This window comes from Cherax quadricarinatus, chromosome 75 (genome assembly GCF_038502225.1).
Source record: "Cherax quadricarinatus isolate ZL_2023a chromosome 75, ASM3850222v1, whole genome shotgun sequence".
NCBI lineage: Eukaryota > Metazoa > Arthropoda > Malacostraca > Decapoda > Parastacidae > Cherax > Cherax quadricarinatus.
Window position 1 is genome coordinate 1,824,382 of NC_091366.1, and position 25,409 is coordinate 1,849,790.

The 25,409-nt window shown below is 39.3% G+C and overlaps 1 protein-coding gene across 4 annotated transcripts; it reads left to right on the forward strand.

Moving 5' to 3' along the window:
* Nucleotides 1–386: 386 nt before the first annotated feature.
* On the forward strand, nt 387–22,843 carry Noa36 (zinc finger protein 330 homolog Noa36). Of its 4 annotated transcripts, none has more exons than XM_053780733.2 (7): nt 387–446; nt 4,690–4,819; nt 6,081–6,251; nt 12,826–12,939; nt 13,560–13,677; nt 15,544–15,708; nt 19,451–22,843. In XM_053780733.2, exons 2-7 carry the CDS (start codon nt 4,700–4,702, stop codon nt 19,648–19,650), a joined length of 888 nt encoding a protein of 295 aa, XP_053636708.1. In that variant the 5' UTR covers nt 387–446; nt 4,690–4,699; the 3' UTR covers nt 19,651–22,843. The 4 variants fall into 4 exon arrangements, with proteins under 4 accessions (XP_053636708.1, XP_053636711.1, XP_053636709.1 ...); XM_053780736.2 differs by having other exon boundaries at nt 415–442; XM_053780734.2 differs by lacking the exon at nt 387–446 and adding an exon at nt 474–617.
* Nucleotides 22,844–25,409: the final 2,566 nt, after the last annotated feature.

The window sequence follows — 25,409 nt, forward strand, 5'->3', positions numbered from 1 at the left end:
GACCTACATGTTCTCTTGGACTCAAGTCTAGGATGAATCTTACCATTTTGTTCTGACTGATTTGCAGTCCAACTTCGAGTCTTTCTGTCAAGACAGAGCACCATGAAGAGCCAGCGTAGTCCATATGACATTATATAAAATCTAGTGTTTCTTTACTAGTGGACATCATTTTTATTATCCTGTGTAGACCCATCCGTTCCCTGGTGATGTTCCTGGTGCAGTAAATGATGAAATAATCCCATAATACTCTGCATACAAGGATCTTTTGGCATGTAAACCCAATCACTATATTTCTTTGTACATCTATGTATCATATCCAAATAAAAAAATAACTAAATAAATAAATACATAACAAAATATGTGTAGAGAAGCTGGGATAATAAAGTGTGAGTTTCAGCGACCCTTAACAACCATCACTTGACATCACATCACTTCTGAAGTTTTAAGTATTTTTTTTCACTCTCACTTAACACTTTATTTAACATGTTAACCCACAACCTCGTCAAGGTCTTCATACATCTTATAAGTGTCCAATAACACCAGCAACTACAGTATTATACAAGATAATGTAGTTTCTGTTTATGCTGCCACAGTTGTATATTTAGGTACAGGTATACGTAAGTATAATTATTATATATAGTGTAAATTATACACCATGATAATTATTATATATAGTGTAAATTATACACCATGATAATTATTATATATAGTGTAAATTATACACCATGATAATTATTATATAGTGTAAATTATACACCATGATAATTATTATATAGTGTAAATTATACACCATGATAATTATTATATAGTGTAAATTATACACCATGATAATTATTATATAGTGTAAATTATACTCCATGATAATTCCCAAAAAAAACAAAGTTAAAGTGACTTATTTCCAAAGGATTCCTTGATGTTATTTTTTATTAGGGTCTCTGACTTATTTTCATTGGAATCCTTCACTTATTTCCACTAGGGTCCTTGATCATATTTCTATTAGGCTCATTGATCTTATTTCCATTAGGGTCCTTGATTGTATTTCCATTAGGGTCCTTGATCTTATTTCCATTAGGCTCCTTGATCTTATTTCCATTAGGCACCTTGATCTTATTTCCATTAGGCACCTTGATCATATTTCCATTAGGCACCTTGATCATATTCCCATTAGGGTCCTTGATCTTATTTCCATTAGGGTCCTTGATCTTATTTCCATTAGGCTCATTGTTCGTATTTCCATTAGGCTCCTTGATCTTATTTCCATTAGGCACCTTGATCATATTTCCATTAGGCACCTTGATCATATTCCCATTAGGGTCCTTGATCTTATTTCCATTAGGGTCCTTGATCTTATTTCCATTAGGCTCATTGATCGTATTTCCATTAGGCTCCTTGATCTTATTTCCATTAGGCTCCTTGATCATATTTTCACTTGGGTCCTTGATCTTATTCTCATTGGGGTCCTTGATGTAGCAGATACCAGAATGCTGACCTTCTAGTTTTAATATATTACCAAAAGAAATTATTTACTAATTGTACATGTACAAGGTATACCAGTACATGTACAAGGTATACCAGTACATGTACAAGGTATACCAGTACATGTACAAGGTATACCAGTACATGTACAAGGTATACCAGTACATGTACAAGGTATACCAGTACATGTACAAGGTATACAAGTACATGTACAAGGTATACCAGTACATGTACAAGGTATACCAGTACATGTACAAGGTATACCAGTACATGTACAAGGTATACCAGTACATGTACAAGGTATACCAGTACATGTACAAGGTATACCAGTACATGTACAAGGTATACCAGTACATGTACAAGGTATACCAGTACATGTACAAGGTATACCAGTATATGTACAAGGTATACCAGTACATGTACAAGGTATACAAGTACATGTACAAGATATACCAGTACATGTACAAAGTATACCAGTACATGTACAAGGTATACAGATCATAGCTGACATCAGTGACATACTACTATATAGAAAGTCACTTGTTATGCTGAGCATTTCCTGCAGATTAGGTCAGTTTTGTCCCAGGATGCGACCCACACCAGTCCACTAACACCCAGGTACCTACTTACTGCTAGGTGAACAATGACAGCAGGTGTGGGGGGTTTGTGAGGAATTGTGTTTTCCAGACACCATTAATTGACATTACAACACTGTGCTTGAATAAATTATACATTGAAAAGCCAGATCATCCAGGCTGTGACAGATGTGTGGGTCAGCGGTCCACAAGCAGCAACAGCCAGGTTGACCAGGCTAGCACCAGACAAGCCTGGCCCAGGCCAGGCTCCAGGAGTGGAAAAACTCTCAAAACTCATCAAAGGTATACCAAAGATAAAAGTATTAGCCGCCACTGGATATGTCGAACAATGTGATGAATGGTTTTGAAAACCGACAAGTTGAAGAATTGAGACACTTATGCAACACATGAGAATTTTTATTGAAGAAACGTTTTTCCTCACAGTGGCATCATCAGTCCAATACAAAGTAGAAATGGGTAAGGAGAGGAGGAGTTTGAGGTAATCAGTCCCTCATCCTGGAATCAATGTGTTCAGTCCATCACTCTTGTAGGAAATGCAGCATAGGGCCAGAGAGGTGGCTTATATACGGCAGTCAGATGAGGTGAAGCAGGAGGAGGCGGGATCACAGTGGGACCTGCCACTAGTGTAAGTAGGTCGTCGTCCAAAGTGTCTCAATTCTTCAACTTGTCGGTTTTCTAAACCATTCATCACATCTGTCAGACATGGCAACATCATGGAATCTTGGTACAAAGACTTCAACGCTTGCCCAACCTTTGGATGATCCCGCCTCCTCCTGCTTCACCTCATCTGACTGCAGTATATGAGCCACCTCTCTGGCCCTATGCTGCACTTCTCTACAAGACTGATGGACTGAACACATCGATTCCAGGTTGAGGGACTGATTACCTCAAACTTCTCCTCTCCTTACCCATTTCTACTTTGTATTGGACTGATGAAGCCACTGTGTGGCAAAACGTTTCTTCAATAAAGATTCCCGTGTGTTGCATAAGTGTCTCAATTCTTCATGTTGAACAATACGTGGAACAAATTGGAGTATCCATTAGATGTGTAACAAGCCACTAGAGGTTCACGGATTAGAACACCACTAAACTTTATAAAAACACGAGTTCACCTATCATATCCACGTATTTAAAGAACAAAGATTTTATTTCTTTGTAAAGGTTACAATGTATAATTACAATTTTGGTTTGCCAAGTACAAAGAAAGCCACTATCATGCCAGGGCATTTCGGGCAGGCTAATCCTAGTACATAATGACTACTTAAATCTACACAGGATAAGTAGTTAACTTTTAACAAAATCTTCAGATTTTTTGTTAGTTTGTTAGAATATTTAAATGGGAAAAGGACTGATCATTTTTACAGCTCATTCCATTAAACAAAAAGATACTGGATTATATAGTTAAAGTATGTGTGTGTTCTCCATGGGGAAGTGGAACAGAATTCTTCCTCCGTAAGCCATGTGTGTTGTAAGAGGCGACTAAAATGCCGGGAGCAAGGGGCTAGTAACCCCTTCTCCCGTATAAATTACTAAATTTAAAAGAGAAACTTTCGTTTTTCTTTTTGGGCCACCCTGCCTTGGTGGGATACGGCCGGTGTGTTGAAAGAAGAAAGATGTGTGTGTATGGGAGTGTAGGGCAGGGGACATGGTATCCAAATAATTCATGTGTGTTATCCTAGGTAATTTACACTATGTATGATAACTATATTTATATGTACCTGTGCCTAAATAAGCTTACTTGTTTTACAGTACAGCCTCTCCTCACTTAGCGACGTACTCTTTTACCGATGACTTGGACTTACGACAGGCTCTCTGACCAGTATACATACCTAAATTACGTATATTAGAGCTGATTTCCTCTGTTCTCTTTATTGCAATATACAGTGCACTACTGTATAAACATTTAAAAATACGCTTAAAATGTTATAAATGGTACAAAGGTGACATTAAAACAATATCAAAGATGGTTGAAAAAAATCCACTACCATTATAGTTTGCTCCTCACTTAGCGACGAATTCGTTTACCGATGTGGTCTTAGGAACGGAACTCCGTCATTAAGTGAGGGGAGCTATATGGTATTTCGTAAAATTATTAATTTTTTATGAACCTACTGTACTGTATTGTCCAGACATGAAGACTAAGTAATAATAATAATAAGAAAAATACTGAAATATTTTTCATTGTATGTTATAGAGCAAACAATATATTTCACTTGTAAATCACTTCTAAATTTTATATCTTATGTTCTAAGTTATGTACACTACCATACTCTGTATTCCAGGATTTATCAATATTCTTTTCCTTGGGCAGGCTGGTGTGTTTATCATGTATATAAGCCATAATGTTTCAGAATATAACAAAAAAAGGCACAATACCGTGACTGGAACGATACACAAATAACCCGCACACAAAAGAGAGAAGTTTATGACGACGTTTCGGTCCGACTTGGACCATTTACAAAGGTCACACTGTGACTTTGTAAATGGTCCAAGTCGGACCGAAACGTCATCGTAAGCTTCTCTCTTTTATGTGCGGGTTATTTGTGTATAATGTTTCAGATGTTAAGTAGTATATCCCATGTTATACACATTTACAGATTGCATTTAATTTTTACAGAAACGAGAAGATGCCCAAAAAAAAGACAGGGCAGAGGAAGAAGGCCGAGAAGCAGAAGGCTCGCCAGAAGGAATTGAGAAAGGGTCGAGCCAATCGCTCATTGGCTGATCTTCCATGTAATTCAATTATGGTAAATCTAAAAAAAAAAAATCAGAGCTGTATTATTAAACTACTGTAATATTTTTTGACTTTTGTAACAGGTGTAAAATTTGTGAGAGAATACGGTGGATGCCTTTGTTATAATTCAAACCTAATTTACAGCAAAGTACAGTACTTTACCTTTTTTTTTATCAAGTTCAGATTTTTTTAGGTATATACATACACTTAACATAACTCATTGAAATTAAATAAGAAATATAATAATAAACTACATTCTGTAAGCATATGGTTAGGTTTGTTGCTAAAAGATTACCATTGAAACAGTTTTATCTATATATTCAATACAGTTTTTGAAAAATTTGTATACTTGTACTGCCTATTTCTGATTAATGAATTGCTATGAAATTTTGGTCCACTAAACCTAGGTTTCAAGAAAAGTTTATCTGTACACACACTCCCAAACTCATCCACTAACTTTTGCAATTTTTCTTTAGAATCTCCCATAAGCACAGTATCATCAGCAAAAAGTAACTGTGTCAATGTCTGTTTTTTGACAAGTGATTGATGAAGTCTTTACTTTTTAAAGGAATTCACTTGTGCTTCTAAGCCTTCTTTCATCCCTTCCATTATAGCTAAAATTATTTTTAGTGTCCTTTTTCTGCCCTATTTTTTCTTCTTCGTTTCTCTTACATCAAGTCTGCCCCTTTTTTTTCTTCTCATTGCTGAAGTTCACTTTTTTGAGCTTTGAACGTGTTCTGGCCTAACCGTTGTCATTCACGGTTTGATGTTACCACCGTGTTCAATGATGGGTCTTAATTCTTCAATGGAATGAGATACCCAGTTATTTTTACTAACCCCGTGATCCAGGGATTTCTGAGGCAATCAGCAGTCTCACAGTGGTATTGTACATTCTTCTTGCTGATGCTACCATACACAACCAACCATTTCTCCCAATCAGTTGTAGCCTCATTACAGTACTGGATAGTGTTTGTAGCACCCATGTAAGGTAGATATAGAATTAACTAGCCAACATATTTCTGTACCCTTATGTGCTATAGCCCATACATGTGAATGTTTTGGAATTTATACATGAATAACCTGTCCAACTTGGACCATTAACTACTCACCCTTGTTAATAGTCCAAGTTGGACCAAAACATCGTCGCAAGTTTTTTTTTCCAATGTAAGGGTTACTTGTGTATTGTTCCAATAACAATATTATCTTCTTATTCTTTCTTGAAATTTATAAATTGTAAGAAAATATAGTACACATTTGCAATATCTGTTCTTCAGGAATGTGACAGATGTCAGAGGCGTCAAAAGAATCGTGCATTCTGCTACTTCTGTCAGTCCATCCAACGCTTACCACAGTGTGCACATTGTGGCAAAGTCAAGTGTATGCTTAAAACAGGTGACTGTGTAGTGAAGCACCCCGGCACATACACCACAGGCCTAGGCATGGTCGTAAGTACTCTACATGTACAGTAATTTTTTCCAACATACTGGCCATCTCCCACCGAGGCAGGGAAACCTGTAAAGGAAGAATTCTATAATGTTTTCTCCTTTTAACATCTAGTAATTTATACAGGAGAAGGGGTTACTAGCTTCTTGCTCTCTAAGTAGTATACACCGTATTTTCCAGCACATGAGACACATGACAGAAGTATCATAGCAGTAAATCAGTAATCACATTTAACCTTTTCAGGGTTTCGGCCGTATTAGTGCGGCTTATGCCCCAGGGTTTTTCACGTACTAGTATGCCTAAATTCTAGCGCCCTCAAATCTAGTGAGAGAAAGCTGGTAGGCCTGCATATGAAAGAATGTGTCTTTGTGGTCAGTGTGCGCAGTATAAAGAAAATCCTGCAGCACACAGTGCGTAATGAGAAAAAAAAAAACTTTGACCGTGTTTTTGGATTAAAACAGCGACTTTGCACTGTATTTTCATATGGTATTTATTGTTTTCTTGGTCTCATTTTATAGAATGGAAGATATATTACAGAAATTGAGATGATTTTGACTGGTTTTACAATGAAAAGTACCTTGAAATTGAGCTCAAAGTAGCAGAAATGTTCGATATTTACCAAAGTTCAAAAGTAAACAAATCATGCCAAGCATCCAGTACACATCAACTGGTGAGTCTAATATTCTTTCACAAGTGCGCTGACATTATTTATACCATTTCTAGACTAATGCAGTAGTCTGCATAACAGTAAATCTTCTATTTTTTGTAAGAATAAAAATTCAAAATGGAAAGCCAAAGAAATATAAGAGGGTCCTGGGGACATGATTAATGAACAGAGAACTTGTTATTTTAGTGCCAGGAATGTCTTTCTTGTTTATCCTGGACCCTATTCGGAAATTGGCATCTTTTGAAATTTGTGTGAAATTGGCAAAATTGCTAAATTCTGACCACTTTATTGGATAGTTGAAATCGGTAAATGGATGTTTTCTTGTACTTATTCGATAGAAAAAATGGAGTTCTAGCGAAGTAGTTATGATTTTTGTCGACTAGTACACTTGAATTGGCCGAAAATAGGGCTCAAAGAAGGCAAAATCGCCGATGCGTAAACATTGTCAAGACCACTAACTTCGCAAGAGCATAATTCCATAAGTTTTCCATCAAATTTCATACTTTTGGTGTCATTATGATCGGGAAAAGATTCTCTATCTTTTCATAAGAAAAAATAATTTTTTTTTTTTTAAATTTAGGGACCCTGAGAACAAGTCTCGGAGAGGGCCTGGGGATCCTGAAAGGGTTAAAGGTTAATTACTTTATGCTACAGCATAACCCAAAAGCTACCCTTGACCCTGATCTTGAACATGTAAGGCACTGGCTGATTTTCCAAGACTATTTGTGGGGAAGAAAGGTGCAATTTATATATTGGAAAATATGGTATATACTATATATATATATATTTTTTAACAAGTCGGCCTTCTCCCACCGATATTTTTCTGCAATATTTGGTGTTAATTTTATATACTTTATATATGTATTGTATTGTCCTTATTTTATCTTGTACATTTTTGTAATTAATTAATCCAATTTTTTTTATCAGAAAAGGGTTTGTAGATAATTGTATTAAACACAGTTGAAGGAGAACAGGATAATTTAGATAGTACAGTGGACCCCCGGTTCCCGATGTTACCGGTATCCGATAAATTCGGTTGCCGATGCATTTGATCGAAAAAATTTTGCCTCGCTTCCCGATACAAAACCCGGTATGCGATACGATTCGTACGAGACGTGTCCACTTGTGGCCTGAACTCCCCCGTGTGTACCAGTGTTTACAAGCCAGCCAGTGTGCGTGCATCTAAGGATACATTCGGTGCATTCCATATTATCCATATCACTGTTTTTGGTGCTTGTTTCTGCAAAATAAGCCACCATGGGCCCCAAGAAAGCTCCTAGTGCCAACCCTTCGAGACCAAGGGTGCTATTGACTGTTGAAATGAAGAAAGAGATAATTGCAAAGTGCGAAAGTGGAGTGTGTGTGTCGGATCTGGTCAGGTTGTGTAGTAAATCCCAATCAACCATCTCTACTATAGTGAGCAAAAGGTGCAACTGTGATTACGAAACAGCGACTGCAAGTGTTAGAAAATGTTGAGAGACTGTTATTATTATTATTATTATCACACCGGCCGATTCCCACCAAGGCAGGGTGGCCCGAAAAAGAAAAACTTTCACCATCATTCACTCCATCACTGTCTTGCCAGAAGGGTGCTTTACACTACAGTTTTTAAACTGCAACATTAACACCCCTCCTTCAGAGTGCAGGCACTGTTATTGGTGTGGATAAATGAAAAACAGATAGCAGGAGATAGCATCTCTCAAGCGATCATTTGTGAAAAGGGTGATGAAAATCACCCTCACACAGCTATTGCAAGCCATGCTGGTGACTATTACACTGACAATGTTGTGAAACACTTTAGGAAAGTCGTGAAGGAACGAGAGGTACAGGCCTCTATGGACAGATATGTTGTGCGACAGAAGTCCAGTGACTCTCAAGCTGGTCCTAGTGGCATTAAAAGAAGAAGGGAAGTTACCCCAGAAAAGGACTTGCTACCTCAAGTCCTAATGGAAGGGGATTCCCCTTCTAAACACTAAGACCATCCACACTCTCCCCTCCTCCCATCCCATCAATCATCACCAGATCTTCAATAAAGGTAAGTGTCATGTAACTGTGCATGTCTTCTTCAGTTTGTGTGTATTAAAATTAATATTTCATGTGGTAAAAAAAAAATTTTTTCATACTTTTGGGTGTCTTGCACAGATTAATTTGATTTCCATTATTTCTTATGGGGAAAATTGATTCGCTTTCCGATAATTTTGGTTTACGATGAGCTCTCAGGAACGGATTAATATCGTGAACCGGGGGTCCACTGTACTTGCAAAAACATAATCAGATAGAGATGCAAGAAAATTAATGGGTGAATTTAAATTTTTGTTGTACAGTGCAGTGAGACAGTGAAAGTGTTTCATATAGGTATGGTTAGGTATTAACTAAATATGTAGGATATGTAAAGTTGAATTAACACTTAGTAATCATTAGCATTTAGCAGGATGTGTAGGGATGTTGTGGTTTGGATCATTTGATTTGTGATGTATACCTGGAGTATACCTGGAGGGTGTTCTGGGGGTCAACACCCCCACGATCCAGTCCACGACCATGACCAGGCACATTTCTGTCAAGACGGCTGTTGAATGAATGATTGTGAATGTGTTTCCTTCTTTGAATCACTCTTCTCTTATGGAAAATGTGAAGCAAAAAAAAAAAAAAGAAGTACAGTGGACCCCCGGTTAACAATATTTTTTCATTCCAGAAGTATGTTCAGGTGCCAGTACTGACCGAATTTGTTCCCATAAGGAATATTGTGAAGTAGGTTAGTCCATTTCAGACCCCCAAACATACACGTACAAACGCACTTACATAAATACACTTACATAATTGGTCGCATTGGGAGGTGATCGTTAAGCGGGGGTCCACTGTATTTACTATGCAAGTTTAGCATTGAAATGTTGACAGAGACATTGATAAGAGGGAAATCTAGAGTTCAGGACATATGACACTTACATTGTTTCTTCCCAGCTATATTTTTGTTAATGTCTTCCATTAACATAGGTTGTAGAGAAGGAGTTACTAAGGTAGATCCTCTCACTTTCATGTCAGAGTTAGAAGTACAGTTCTGTATAAAGTAGCTGTGCAGTGTGTTGTGTTACTTGAGTCGCTCCTTTCTGGTAATGTATAGCTAAGAAAACATCCTTGATTTTTTCAGTACTGATTCTTTACCAGTACACAAATAACCCTATGTGTGGGTTACTTGTGTGTTGTTCCAATCACTGTATTGTGCCTTTTAAATCTTTAGCGGTGACATGGTTATGATTCATATACAGTGGACCCCCGGTTTACGATCACCTCCCAATGCGACCAATTATGTAAGTGTATTTATGTAGTTGCGTTTGTACGTGTATGTTTGGGGGTCTGAAATGGACTAATGTAATTCACAATATTCCTTATGGGAACAAATTCGTTCAGTAATGGCACCTGAACATACTTCTGGAATGAAATAATATCGTAAACTGGGGGTCCACTGTATATACATACTTTCATTATTACAGTACAGTGGATCCCCGCATAGCGACTTTAATCCGTGCAAGAGGGCTGGTTGTTATGCGAAATGTTCGGTATGCGAATGAATTTTCCCCATAAGAAATAATGGAAATCAAATTAATCCATGCAAGACACCCAAAAGTATGAAAAAAAAAATTTTACCACATGAAATGTTAATTTTAATACACACAAACTGAAAAAGGCATGCACAATTACATGACACTTACTTTTATTGAAGATCTGGTGATGATTGATGGGATGGGAGGAGGGGAGAGAGAGTGTTAGTGTTTAGAAGGGGAATCCCCTTCCATTAAGCCTTGAGGTGTCGAGTCCTTTTCTGGGGTTACTTCCCTTCTTCTTTTAATGCCACTAGGACCACCTTCAGAGTCACTGGACTTGTGTCGCACAACATATCTGTCCATAGTGGCCTGTACCTCTCGTTCCTTTATGACTTCCCTAAAGTGTTTCACAACATTGTCAGTGTACAGGTTGCCAACATGGCTTGCAATAGCTGTGTGAGGGTGATTTTCATCCATGAAGGTTTGCACTTCAAGCCACTTTGCACAGATTTCCTTAATCTTTGTAGTAGGCAACTTCTTCAATTTCTCTCTCCCCTCCTCTGAACCAGTTTCCTCAGGTCTGGCCTCTTGCTGTTGAAGTTGATCTATCAGCTCATCAGTGGTTAGTTCTTCATTGTCCTCCTCCACCAACTCTTCCACATCATCCTCACTAACCTCCAACCCCAAGGACTTTCCCAATGCCACAATGGATTCCTCAACTGGCATAATCCTCTCAGGGTTAGCCTCAAACCCTTCAAAATCCCTTTTGTCTACACATTCTGGCCACAGTTTCTTCCAAGCAGAGTTCAAGGTCTTCTTAGTCACTCCCTCCCAAGCCTTACCTATAAGGTTTACACAATTGAGGATATTAAAGTGCTCTCTCCAAAACTCTCTTAGAGTCAGTTGAGTTTCTGAGGTCACTACAAAGCACCTTTCAAACAGAGCTTTTGTGTACAGTTTTTTGAAGTTTGCAATAACCTGCTGGTCCATGGGCTGCAGGAGAGGAGTGGTATTAGGAGGCAAAAACTTCACCTTAATGAATTTCATGTCCCCATAAAGTCGCTCTGCCACGTCTGTAGGATGACCAGGGGCATTGTCTAACACCAGGAGGCACTTAAGTTCTAATTTCTTTTCAGTTAGGTAATCTTTCACATTGGGGGCAAATGCATGGTGTAACCAGTCATAGAAAAAGTCCCTAGTGACCCATGCCTTACTGTTTGCCCTCCACAGCACACACAAATTCTCCTTGAGGACATTCTTTTGCCTGAACGGTCTGGGAGTTTCAGAGTGATACACTAATAAAGGCTTCACTTTGCAATCACCAGTAGCATTGGAACACATCAACAAAGTAAGCCTGTCTTTCATAGGCTTATGTCCTGGGAGTGCCTTTTCCTCCTGAGTAATGTAGGTCCTGCTTGGCATTTTCTTCCAAAACAGGCCTGTTTCATCACAATTAAACACTTGTTCAGGTTTCAGTCCTTCACTGTCTATGTACTTCTTGAATTCCTGCACATATTTTTCAGCTGCTTTGTGGTCCGAACTGGCAGCCTCACCATGCCTTATCACACTATGTATGCCACTACGCTTCTTAAATCTCTCAAACCAACCTTTGCTGGCCTTAAATTCACTCACATCATCACTAGTTACAGGCATTTTTTTAATTAAATCCTCATGCAACTTCCTAGCCTTTTCGCTTATGATCGCTTGAGAGACGCTATCTCCTGCTAGCTGTTTTTCATTTATCCACACCAATAAGAGTCTCTCAACATCTTCCATCACTTGCGATCTCTGTTTCGAAAACACAGTTAAACCTTTGGCAAGAACAGCTTCCTTGATTGCCTTTCTGTTGCCCACAATAGTAGAGATGGTTGATTTGGGTTTCTTGTACAACCTGACCAGGTCGGCGACACGCACTCCACTTTCATACTTATCAATGATCTCTTTCTTCATCTCTATAGGAATTCTCACCCTTATTCCTGTAGGGTTGGCACTAGAAGCTTTCTTGGGGCCCATGGTCACTTATTTTCCAGATAAAGCACCGAAAACACTGTAATAATACGAAATATTCAGATTGTATGCTTGGATGTTACCGCGGAGGCTGGCTGGTAAACAATGCCACCGGCGGAACATGTGAGGCTGGCTGAGGGCGCACATTGGACGCGTCTCGGACGAAGAGCGGTGAGCGGGTTTTTGGGCGATATGCGAGGCAAAATTTTTGCGATCAAAGCGAGCGGTATGCGGATTGTACGGTATGCGATGCGTACGGTATGCGGGGGTCCACTGTAGTTGCTCATACTAGTAGAGCTGGTAGTGATATTTTAAATTTGCAATATATAGTACTTTTTTAGTAAAATGTGACTTGCTTTACAGGGAGCCATTTGTGATTTTTGCGAAGCCTGGATATGCCATGGTCGCAAGTGCCTCCAGACACATGCCTGTACGTGTCCTCTTGTTGAAGCCACATGCATAGAATGTGAACGAGATGTAAGTCACAGGCTTGTACTAGTTCCTCTTCCCTGTTTATGTCCATTCAGTAGATGAACATTGTAACTGGGTAGGTAAGTTAGTAATTATATATCTTGTAACATTGTGCAAGATATATAATTATTAGTTTACCTACCAAGGCTGCTGATATTACTTTATAAATTTCACTGCAATAATACATAGGTTACAACATGCATATATATAGGATCTAAACATGTAAGGAACAAATAAAAGAAAAAATAGTGTTTGCAGTTATTATAGAAACTCATTCATTCATAGAAATCTAATATTAGGGACTATAACAACACGAGTCTGAACTGTGATATCCATGCGCCTCTCGCAAGTCAGTGATAGTGTGAATGATGGCGAGTACTTCTTTAGCTTATTGAGTTTCTCTTTGGTCACAAGTGATGTACTGCCCAGAACCAACAGTGCTTTATCTGACTTACCAAGTGACATCATCATCAATGCCACACAGTTCAAATTTGTAAGGAGCTGCACTTTATGCTAATTATTACTGCAGTTATATTCTTATATGTGATGAGAGAAGTAAAGTATATTTACTAAACTTTCAGCTGTTGAAGTTAAGGCAAAATTAATACTAATGTACTTCTCCTCAGGTTTGGAGTCACGGCGGACGTATCTTTCGTTGTCATTACTGCCAGAATTTCTTGTGTGACGATGATCAGTTTGAACATCAAGCATCGTGTCAAGTATTAGAGCAGGAATCCTATAAATGTGAATAATTTTCTTGGAAATATTTTGTTTTTGTTCTGCATGTGAAAGTGTATATTGGTAGTTGTCTTGGTGTTTGTATGCTTGTAAAATTTATCGTATTTAATTATACTATTAAGGGTAGGGTATGTAAAAGAAGAAAATTAAAAGTGAATACAGGAAAGAGTAAGGTTATGAGGAAAACAAAAAGATTAGGTGATGAAAGATTGGATATCAGATTGGAGGGAGAGAGTATGGAGGAGGTGAATGTATTCAGATATTTGGGAGTGGACGTGTCAGCGGATGGGTCTATGAAAGATGAGGTGAATCATAGAATTGATGAGGGTAAAAGAGTGAGCGGTGCACTTAGGAGTCTGGAGACAAAGAACTTTGTCCTTGAAGGCAAAGAGGGGAATGTATGAGAGTATAGTTTTACCAACGCTCTTATATGGGTGTGAAGCATGGGTGATGAATGTTGCAGCGAGGAGAAGGCTGGAGGCAGTGGAGATGTCATGTCTGAGGGCAATGTGTGGTGTGAATATAATGCAGAGAATTCGTAGTTTGGAAGTTAGGAAGAGGTGCGGGATTACCAAAACTGTTGTCCAGAGGGCTGAGGAAGGGTTGTTGAGGTGGTTCGGACATGTAGAGAGAATGGAGCGAAACAGAATGACTTCAAGAGTGTATCAGTCTGTAGTGGAAGGAAGGCGGGGTAGGGGTCAGCCTAGGAAAGGTTGGAGGGAGGGGGTAAAGGAAGTTTTGTGTGCGAGGGGCTTGGACTTCCAGCGGGCATGCGTGAGTGTGTTTGATAGGAGTGAATGGAGACAAGTGATTTTTAATACTTGACGTGCTGTTGGAGTGTGAGCAAAGTAACATTTATGAAGGGGTTCAGGGAAACCGGCAGGCCGGACTTGAGTCCTGGAGATGGGAAGTACAGTGCCTGCACTCTGAAGGAGGGGTGTTAATGTTGCAGTTTAAAAACTGTAGTGTAAAGCACCCTTCTGGCAAGACAGTGATGGAGTGAATGATGGTGAAAGTTTTTCTTTTTCAGGCCACCCTGCCTTGGTGGGAATTGGCCAGTGTGCTAATAAATAATAAATAAAAAAATTAAGGGAAATTGTGTGATTGCGTTCAGTATTTATAGTTAGAAGGGTAGAGCTAAGTTTGTTGTGTCTTGTCATCAACGCTTGTAGTTAAAGAAGCAGAACTATGCTCAAAGTGTTCTGTCATCGGTGCTTGTAGTTACAGGAACATAACTATGCTTATTGTGTTGTCATTAGTGTTTAGTTTGTCTTGTAAATATGTTTGAGAGTTTACAGTGCTCCAGTTCATTGCGGTTCACTCTGAAGAAACAATTTCTAGTGTTCTTCATTTTTTATTTCCTTGTTCTCTCACGATCAGCATTTTCTTCATGAGAGTTCAAGCAAACCAACCCTTTATTCTCATAGACATTAACATGATGATAGAGTTACAGTTAAAGATCAGTGCTTACATATAGTTATATAGTTGTTACGTAAGGTTTATGCAAATAAGTTAGTAGTGCTGGATTGATGACTAAATTCCTGCAAGGTGGAGTAAGTAGCACTTAAATGCAGTACGTATATACCTTTCTTTACTGATGCTTCATCAGCTATATTCTATTTATTCTTCTACTTAGGATTGCATCAGGCAGTGTAATGCCATGTGAAGAAAATTGTACGTTCAGAATTTTGAACGAGACTTCTACTAAAAAAAAAAGTGATTCATTTTCTTCATATCAACATTACTTAAAAATATAAGTTATTAAATTTTCTTCTTCAGTGAATTAAGATAAAAAAATATGTACCATGACACTTTTTTGGCAATAAGTCTACCATTTGTAACTAGCAATGGCACTTCATTTGCTTTCACCAGGTTTGTCATGCAATCGTCACGGACAGTACTCCTGTCTTCGGTGCAAGACATGTTATTGTGAGGAACACGTGCGTAGAAAAGGGTTCAAGTACGACAACAAGCAGAAGATTCCTTGTCCCAAGTGTGGTTATGATACTGAGGAAACTAAGGAACTTAGCATGTCAAGTAAGTTACCATTTGTATATCTGTCTGCAGTTATACACATGGCCATTCTTTGTACTATCACTCTCTGCAGGATAATAAGTTCAGGGTTACAAACAACTTTGTTGTAGGTTGGAAAACTGGGAATATAACTTACTGGGAATATAACTTGTTCTTAAGTTGGGGCCCCTACTGTATTGCAGTATACACTCCACTTGCATATACAGAATGTGAGTATGTAAAATTAATAGAAATTATTGGTGAATGTAATATTTCTTAACCCGTAAACGGTCCAAGCAGATCTATGTTCACATGTGTAGTGCTACAAAAGTAGATCTAAGTTTTTTTTACATATTTTCAAATATAACAAAAAAAGTAGATCAAAGTTTTTTTACACATTTTCAAATGTAGAAAAACAAAAAGAAGATCTACTTTTTTTACATACTTTCAAATGTTGAAAAAATGTATATATACAGTGGTCCCTCGTTTTTCGTAGTTAATCCGTTCCTGGAGTTGCTACTATTATCGAAATCTACTATTTGCGAATCAATTTTCCCCATAAGAAATAATGTAAATACAATTAATCCGTTCCTGACACCCAGAAGTATTAAAACAAAAAAAAATTTTACATGAAATATAGATCTTTCTTCTTTCTTTCAACACACCGGCCGTATCCCACCGAGGCGGGGTGGCCCAAAAGGAAAAACGAAAGTTTCTCCTTTTACATTTAGTAATATATACAGGAGAAGAGGTTACTAGCCCCTTGCTCCCGGCATTTTAGTCGCCTCTTACAACACGCATGGCTTACGGAGGAAGAATTCTGTTCCACTTCCCCATGGAGATAAGAGGAAATAAACAAGAATAAGAACTAGAAAGAAAATAGAAGAAAACCCAGAGGGGTGTGTATATATGTGCTTGTACATGTATGTGTAGTGGGACCTAAGTGTAAGTAGAAGTAGCAAGACGTACCTGAAAACTTGCATGTTCATGAGACAGAAAAAAGGACACCAGCAATCCTACCATCATGTAAAACAATTACAGGCTTTCGTTTTACACTCACTTGGCAGGACGGTAGTACCTCCCTGGGCGGTTGCTGTCTACCAACCTACTACCTAGGATGAAATATAGATGTAGTACATAAACAATACAATGGGAAATGATGAATGAAACATTAACAGCATAACACTTACCTTTATTGGAGATTCTTCTTAGTGTATGGGAGACTAGAGGAGGAGAGAGATTGGATTGTTTGCAGTTTGGAAGGGGAATTCCCTTCCAGCAACACCTCAGGTACCAATTGCTTTTCTGGGGTTGCTTCTCTTCTTTGTTTCTTAATGCCACTAGGACCACCTTGAGAGTCACTGGAGTCCTGTCTCGCAAAATAACTGTGGAGAGAGCTCTGTTTCAGGCGTCTCTTTAACATTTCCCTAAAATGGCCCAAGACTTTGTCACTGTACATGTTGCCAACATGGCTTGCAACAACCTTGTCAGGGTGATGTTTCTCCATAAAGCTTTCCATCTTACCCCACATAGCAAAAATCTCTTTAATTTCTGAAGAAGGCACCTTCTTCCATCTCTCTTCCTCCTCCTCTGCAGCAAGATTCTGAGCTGCGATCTGTTGCTGTTCCTGCTGAAGCTCTTGCAGCTCCTCAGTGGTGAGCTCTTCGTTGTGGTCTTCCACCAACTCTTCCACATCCTCCAAGCAGAGTTCAAAGTCCTGGTAGTCATTTCCTCCCAAGCCATACCTATAAGGGTTATGCAATGGAGGATGTGTTCTCTCCAAAATTCCCTTAGGGTCAAGTGAGTGTCTGTGGTCACAGTCAAGCACCTGTGAAACATTGCTTTGGTGTATTTCTCACCTTCTTTGCCACAGGCTTGGCACTAGGAGCTTTCTTTGGAGCCATGGTAGCTTATTTAGTACTTGCAAGCACTAAAATGAGTGGAATATTATGAAATATTTCGTAGGAGCACATGAGGGGACCTTCGCTCACTGGTAAACAATGCCAGACTGGCTGGGTAGGGAGGCCGCCCCGGCTCACACCGTGCGTACGCGTCCCGGTCGAACTACTATTCGCGAGTCAACCTATGATTAGCGAGCCTATGTTTATATGAAAATATCCCTATCCTTTACTGCACGTATAAGTTCTGTCAAGCACCTTAACTACTGGGAACGCTTGGAAGCACTTGACTTGTACTCGTTGGAACGCAGGAGGGAGAGATATATCATAATCTACACTTGGAAAATCTTGGAAGGAATGGTCCCAAATCTGCACACAGAAATCACTCCCTACGAAAGTAAAAGACTGGGCAGGCGATGCAAAATGCCGCCAATAAAAAGTAGGGGCGCCATTGGTACACTAAGAGAAAACACCATAAGTGTCCGGGGCCCAAAACTGTTCAACAGCCTCCCATCAAGCATTAGGGGAATTGCCAATAAACCCCTGGCTGCCTTCAAGAGAGAGCTGGACAGATACCTAAAGTCAGTGCCGGATCAGCCGGGCTGTGGCTCGTACGTCGGACTGCGTGCGGCCAGCAGTAACAGCCTAGTTGATCAGGCCCTGATCCATCGGGAGGCCTGGTCATGGACCGGGCCGCGGGGGCATTGATCCCCAGAATAACCTCCAGGTATGATTTCCGAAATCTATGATTCCCGAGAACTTTGAAAAGCGAGGGACCACTGTACGTTTGGACCGTTTACGGGTTAATGGTTACCTTGATTTGTAAGGTAATCTGTGTTACATGTATTATTTTTTAATTTTCAACACAACGGCCATCTCCCAACAAGGCATGGTGACCCGATAAAGAAAAAACATTTCTTTTTGTATTTAGTAATTTTTACAGAAGGGGTTACTAGCTCCTTGCTCTTGGCATTTTAGTTGCCTCTTATGACACGCATGGCTTACAGAGGAAGAATTCTCTGCTTCCCTGTGAGTGTTACATATACAGCCTCTCCTCACTTAACGACAGAGTTCCGTTCCTAAGACCACATCAGTAAATGAATTCATCGCTAAGCAAGGAGCGTATTGTAATGGTAGTTGGTTTGTGCCAACCATCTTTGATATTATTGTAATGTCACCTTTTCACCACTTAAAATTTTTTTAGTATATTTTTAAATGTTTATACAGTAGTGTACTGTATATTGTAATAAGTAGAATAGAGGAAATCAGCTCTAATATACATTATTTAGGTATGCATACTGGTCAGGAAGCCCATCGTAAGTCCAAGTCATCAGTAAACGAGTACGTCACTAAGTGAGGAGAGGCTCTACCGTGTTTTAATACATCAGCATTTTAGCGGAATCAAATACAGTGGAACCTCAAATATCGAACTTTCTTCGGTCCAGAAGGCTGTTCGAGTGCCACTACCGAACGAATTTATTCCCATCAGGAATAATGTAAATTAGATTAGACCATTTAAGACCCTCAAAAATACACTTATAAAAGCACTTACAAAAATACACTTACATAATTGGTTGAGTTGGAGCAGTTCGATTTTTGAGGTTCCACTGTATAAGGAAACTAAACATCTAGTTCACCTTGTTTATTTTGTAATGTAGATTTTAGTTATAATAGTAGAATTACCAATAAAATGTTAAGTAAATGGAACTAATGCAACTAATGTGACATTTTATTGGACAACATTTTGCTTTCCAGGAGCTTTTTCAAGCTATAATGGCTTGGCTAAGCATCTGTGGTCATTTATCTAACATGTAGATTTTGCAAATTTCTGAAAAGCATTAAACTAATGAAGATGTTTCTCTCTGTAGCTCGCACTCACAAATTTGGACGACAACAACTTGGAGCCGATGATGATGATGAGTACGAAGAAGGTGCCGTAGGGTACGGCAATAGCTACGATGACTACTATGACGACTCTGACTCTGACGAAGATGACGACGATGACGAGGATGGGGACGAGGACGAGTCGGAAGAGGAAGAGGAAGTGGAAGAGGAGAAAGTAAAATAAAAGAAAAGTTACTTGCTGAAGAGAAGTATATTCAGCAAACATTTTTTACCAGATAAAATTAAACCTTGAAAAAAACAATATGATAGATAGAAGCCATCAACTTCAGAAATAATTATGTGGATTGAATTAGTCTTTTTTATACAGGAGAGCCCTGTTGATGCAGCTCTGTACAGTAAGTCTTTAACTTACAAACACATTATTAGATCTGAATTGTGTATGATATTCATAATACAGGAAGTCTTTAACTTACAAGCATGTTGGGGACCTTCTGTATTGTGTATGATAATGATATTATACACAGTAATGATCTTCTTTCAACAGACTGTCTGTATCCACCAAGGCGGGGCGGCCCAAAAAGAAAAACAAAAGTTTCTCTTTTTAACTTTAGTAATGTATACAGGAGAAGGGGTTACTAGCCCCTTGCTCCCAAATGTTAGTCGCATCTTACAACACGCACGGCTTACGGAGGAAGAATTACACAGTAATGATATAATGATGATATACACAATACAAAAGATTCTGAATGTGTTTGAAATTTGAAATCTTACTGTATATGGTCATCTTTCCTCTTTCCCTTTCACAACTGTTGTATGAAAGAGAGAGAGAGCATAGCAACAGTTACGACAGATCATTATTTAGTGGTTGCTTCAGTAAAAGTATGAGGAAAATGGCAACCAAGGAGAGTGGTGTCAGTGGACAAGAAAGAAAAGAAAGTGAATCAGCTAAAATGGTAATAACAGTGGAGGAGTGGTAAAAGCATCAAGCATAATGAATAATGGCTGAATTGAAAGCCAACAAAAAATGTGGAGCAACAAAAAAGGAAAAAGGGGCTGTATATGTGGAGCCCTCCTGTATACGTGGAGCCCTCCTGTATACGTGGAGCCCTCCTGTATACGTGGAGCCCTCCTGTATACGTGGAGCCCTCCTGTATACGGGAGCCTTCCTGTATACGTGGAGCCCTCCTGTATACGTGGAGCCCTCCTGTATACGTGGAGCCCTCCTGTATACGTGGAGCCCTCCTGTATACATGGAGCCCTCCTGTATACGTGGAGCCCTCCTGTATACGTGGAGCCCTCCTGTATACGTGGAACCCTCCTGTATACGTGGAGCCCTCCTGTATACGTGGAGCCCTCCTGTATACGGGAGCCTTCCTGTATACGTGGAGCCCTCCTGTATACGTGGAGCCCTCCTGTATAAGTGGAGCCCTCCTGTATACGTGGAGCCCTCCTGTATACATGGAGCCCTCCTGTATACGTGGAGCCCTCCTGTATACGTGGAGCCCTCCTGTATACGGGAGCCTTCCTGTATACGTGGAGCCCTCCTGTATACGTGGAGCCCTCCTGTATATGTGGAGCCCTCCTGTATACGTGGAGCCCTCCTGTATACGTGGAGCCTTCCTGTATACGTGGAGCCCTCCTGTATACGTGGAGCCCTCCTGTATACGTGGAGCCCTCCTGTATACGTGGAGCCCTCCTGTATACGTGGAGCCTTCCTGTATACGTGGAGCCCTCCTGTATACGTGGAGCCCTCCTGTAACTAATTCTAACCTTATTTACATTTTGACATTGAAATATTTTGCTGTTCAGTAATATAATAGATTATTAATTTTGATAAAATTATTAATCAGAAAAGTAAATGCGATCAGGTAAGTGGAATTTTGAATTTCAAATTTCATCACTTGCTTTCTACCACAAAATTCTTTTAGTAGGAATTATGTGATATTATATTGAAAAATGAAATTATTAATAATGAAACTATTTATACCTGTAAAATTATATTTTTTCTTTGAAACTTAGAAACTATGATTTGCAAATTTAGAGTTTTGTATGATGATAGAATTAGTTGTGTGTCATAGAAATTGAGTTTTGGATTTTGTCTATCTGGAATTGCTACAATTCATATGAATAGCTTGCTTTGTTTATGTAATATACAATTAAGTTGACCTTAAAAATTATCAGTTCTCTGCAATAATTAACACGACAGATGCAGTATAGGTTGTCTTGGTAACTGATAAAGAACTAGAGCTTTCATCACCATTGTCGATTGTTCATTGGTATTTTATGATAAATTTAAATAAAGGAACAAAAAAATGGGGTATTTTTCTGTTAACACACCGACCGTCTCCCACTGAGGCAGGGTGACCCGAAAAATAAACATTTCTTTTTACATTTAGTAATTTATGCAATACAATCACAGACAGGCATTCTTAACAAAGCAGAACAAGCCACATGGGGATAGAAATCTTGCTAAAGATTTCTATCCCCATGTGGCTTATTCTGCTTTGTATAATTTATACTGGAGAAGGGGTTACAAGCCCCTTGCTCCTGGCATTTGAGTTGCCTCTTACAATACTCAAGGCTTACGGAGGAAAGATAAAAATTGGGATAATATACGTATATTGTACAGTATAAAGAATACATCCATGGATTATTGTTCATAAAGAATAAAAGGTCACAACACCATGGATGGAACACTTCACAGACAACCCACACTTATAAGTGAAACATGACATTTCAGTCTGTTTTGAACCTCTGTCAAGCAGCACCTTGACAATGACTCAGACCGGTATGTCATCGTACAGTTCCATTGCTAATTGTGGGTTATTTGTGAATTATTGCTTATAGTTTTTTATACTTTAAATGTAAATAGTGGCAAACAGATGTGTAAATAAATATATGATAATAGCCTTAAAGTGTCTTATTTGCTTTAATGTTGACACAGTTTTGTTGATGCACAAGCCATAATGCTTTCATGATGCTTACCTTAACACCTTATTGCTTTACTTGGTTGTTTTGCTTTATAAGTGATTGTTTCAAAGATTCTTGCAATTTTTTATTTTATTAACACATTGGCCATTACCCACCAAGGCAGGGTGAGCAAATTAGTTATTATTAGATAACCTAACAACAAAAAAGGGCCATAAGCTTAAAATACAGTGGACCCCCGACTAACGATATTATTTCAATCCAGAAGTATGTTCAGGTGCCGTTATAGACCGAATTTGTTCCCATAAGGAATATTGTGAATTAGATTAGTCCATTTCAGACCCCCAAAAATACACCTATGAAAGCACTTACAAAAATACACTTACATAATTGGTCGAGTTGGGAGCTCATCGTTAGTCGGGGGTCCACTGTACTTATGTATGAAGATTATAATGAGATAATATTAAAATTTGAGTGTGACCCCTTATGGTTGCTGTTTCATTAACCAACTTATTTTTTTTTGTCGGGGGAAGTCTTTCCTTGTGAGTGATGCTGCAATATTGAATTCATAGAACTTCACCACATATACTACATGCTGTGCATTCATAGTGCCCCGTGGCCTGGTAGGCAACGCATTGGCCTCACACACCAAGTGGTTCGATCCCCGGCTGGGTGGAAAGGGGTGTGTTTCCTTACACCTGATGTCCCTGTTCACCTAGAAGTAAGTAGGTACCTGGGTGTTAGTGGACTGGTGTGGGTGGCATCTTGGGAGACAATGTTGAAGGACCGCAATGAAAATAAGACAGTCCTCGATGTCGCACTGACTTTCTTGGGTTATCCTGGGTGGCTAACCCTCTGGGTTAAAAATCCAAACATTATTATTATTATAGTTCGGACAAATACAAGGTCATGCAAATCGGATAAAGTGAGGACAGACCGGAGTACAGCTTAGGAATGTACAAACCACAACCCGGCTGGTTAGGTAATGGCTTTAGGTGCCTGTCGAGCGCCTGCTTGAAGACAGCCAGGAGTCTATTGGTAATCCCCCTGATGTATGCTGGGAGGCAGTTGAACAGTCTTGGGCCCTTCACACTTATTGTGTTGTCTTTTATTGTGCTAGTGGTGCCCCTGCTTTTCCTTGGGGGGGGGGGGATGTTGCATCATGTGCCGAGTCTTTTGCTTTCATAGAGAATGATTTTCGTGTGCAAGTTCGGTATTAGTCCCTCGGATTTTTCAGGTGTATATAATCATGTATCTCTCCCGCCTGCATTCTAGGGAGTACAGGTTCAGGAACTTCAAGCGCTCCCAGTAAGTGAGATGTTTTATCACAGTTATGTGTGCCGTGAAGGTTCTCTACATTTTTTAGGTCAGCAATTTCACCTGCCTTGAAAGGTGGTGTTAGTGTGCAGCAATATTCCAGCCTAGATAAGATAAGATAAGATTTCGTTCGGATTTTTAACCCCGGAGGGTTAGCCACCCAGGATAACCCAAGAAAGTCAGTGCGTCATCGAGGACTGTCTAACTTATTTCCATTGGGGTCCTTAATCTTGTCCCCCAGGATGCGACCCACACCAGTTGACTAACACCCAGGTACCTATTTGCTGCTAGGTGAACAGGACAACAGGTGTAAGGAAACCGTGTCGAAATGTTTCTACCCGCCGGGAATCAAACCCGGGCCCTCTGTGTGTGAAGCGGGACCTTTAGCCACCAGGCCACCAAGAACAAGCGACCTGAAGAGTGTCATCATGGGCTTGACATCCCTAGTTTTGAAGGTTCTCATTATCCATCCTGTCATTTTTCTAGCAGCTGCAATTGATACAATGTTATGGTCCTTGAAGGTGAGATCCTCCGACATTATCACTCCCATGGGACAAAATTGACCTAATTTGCAAGAAATGCTCTGCATGACAAGGAACTTTCTATATAGTAGTATGTCATTGATGTCAGCTATGATCTGTATACCTTGTACATGTACTGGTAGAATTATTATTATTATTATTATTACTACATTGAAGAGAAGGGCTTAAGGAAGTGTTTTATCTTGGCCTAGGCATGCTAGAGGCCTTCCTTGTAATTAATATTTTATATGTAAACCGTACATTGTAAACTTTGCAAGGAACTAAACATTTATTATTATTATTATTATTATTATTATTATTACTATAAGTTTAAACCTTGACGGTGATTTTATCCAGTATTTTATGTAGGTTTTAAGGTAGTGTCAACCAGTTAATGTAATTAATGTTGACTGAAGGAAGGGAGGGTACTAGTATTCTGCCATGAATAAGAACTCATAACCACCAGCATCAACTGCTCTCTGATAAGATAAGATTTCGTTCGGATTTTTAACCCCGGAGGGTTAGCCACCGAGGATAACCAAAGAAAGTCAGTGCGTCATCGAGGACTGTCTAACTTATTTCCATTGGGGTCCTTAATCTTGTCCCCCAGGATGCGACCCACACCAGTCGACTAACACCCAGGTACCTATTTGCTGCTAGGTGAACAGGACAACAGGTGTAAGGAAACGTGTCGAAATGTTTCCACCCGCCGGGAATCGAACCCGGGCCCTCCGTGTGTGAAGCGGGAGCTTTAGCCACCAGGCCACCGGGCCATGATGAAAAGAAGAACCAGAAGTAAAAGAAGGATTAATGGGAGACATAGAACACAAAGAAGAAAACGAAGAAGAAATAGAAAAAGACAAAGAAATAGAAGAAGACAGAAAAGGAAATAGTAGAAGAAATACAAAAAGGAAGATATAATCATTTCAACTTAGGTGAGTTTGAGCTACAAGTTAGTATAGAAAACGGATCAACAAGTGGCTGGCACCACCGTTGGTTGGTGGGTTAAATATAGACGCCAGGATCTCACTCACCCGAACTCACACCTCAGACAAAATAGCATCGAAACCTCATAATAAACAGAGATTAAACACTATTTATAAAGCATTCCATACCACTTACTCTCCCTAAACCGGTTTAGAAAGCAATATTACTGTTACATATTTATCACAACCCCCGAAGTTGACAAATATTGAAGAGTCAGTTAGAGAGAATC

Bases quoted from the DNA above. Each gene is read 5' to 3' on its own strand.
- Noa36 (XM_053780733.2), top strand. From the start codon at position 4,700: ATGCCCAAAAAAAAGACAGGGCAGAGGAAGAAGGCCGAGAAGCAGAAG. The intron at 4,820-6,080 runs GTAAATCTAAAA...TCTGTTCTTCAG, and splicing joins TTCCATGTAATTCAATTATG to GAATGTGACAGATGTCAGAG. The intron at 12,940-13,559 runs GTAAGTCACAGG...ACTTCTCCTCAG, and splicing joins GCATAGAATGTGAACGAGAT to GTTTGGAGTCACGGCGGACG.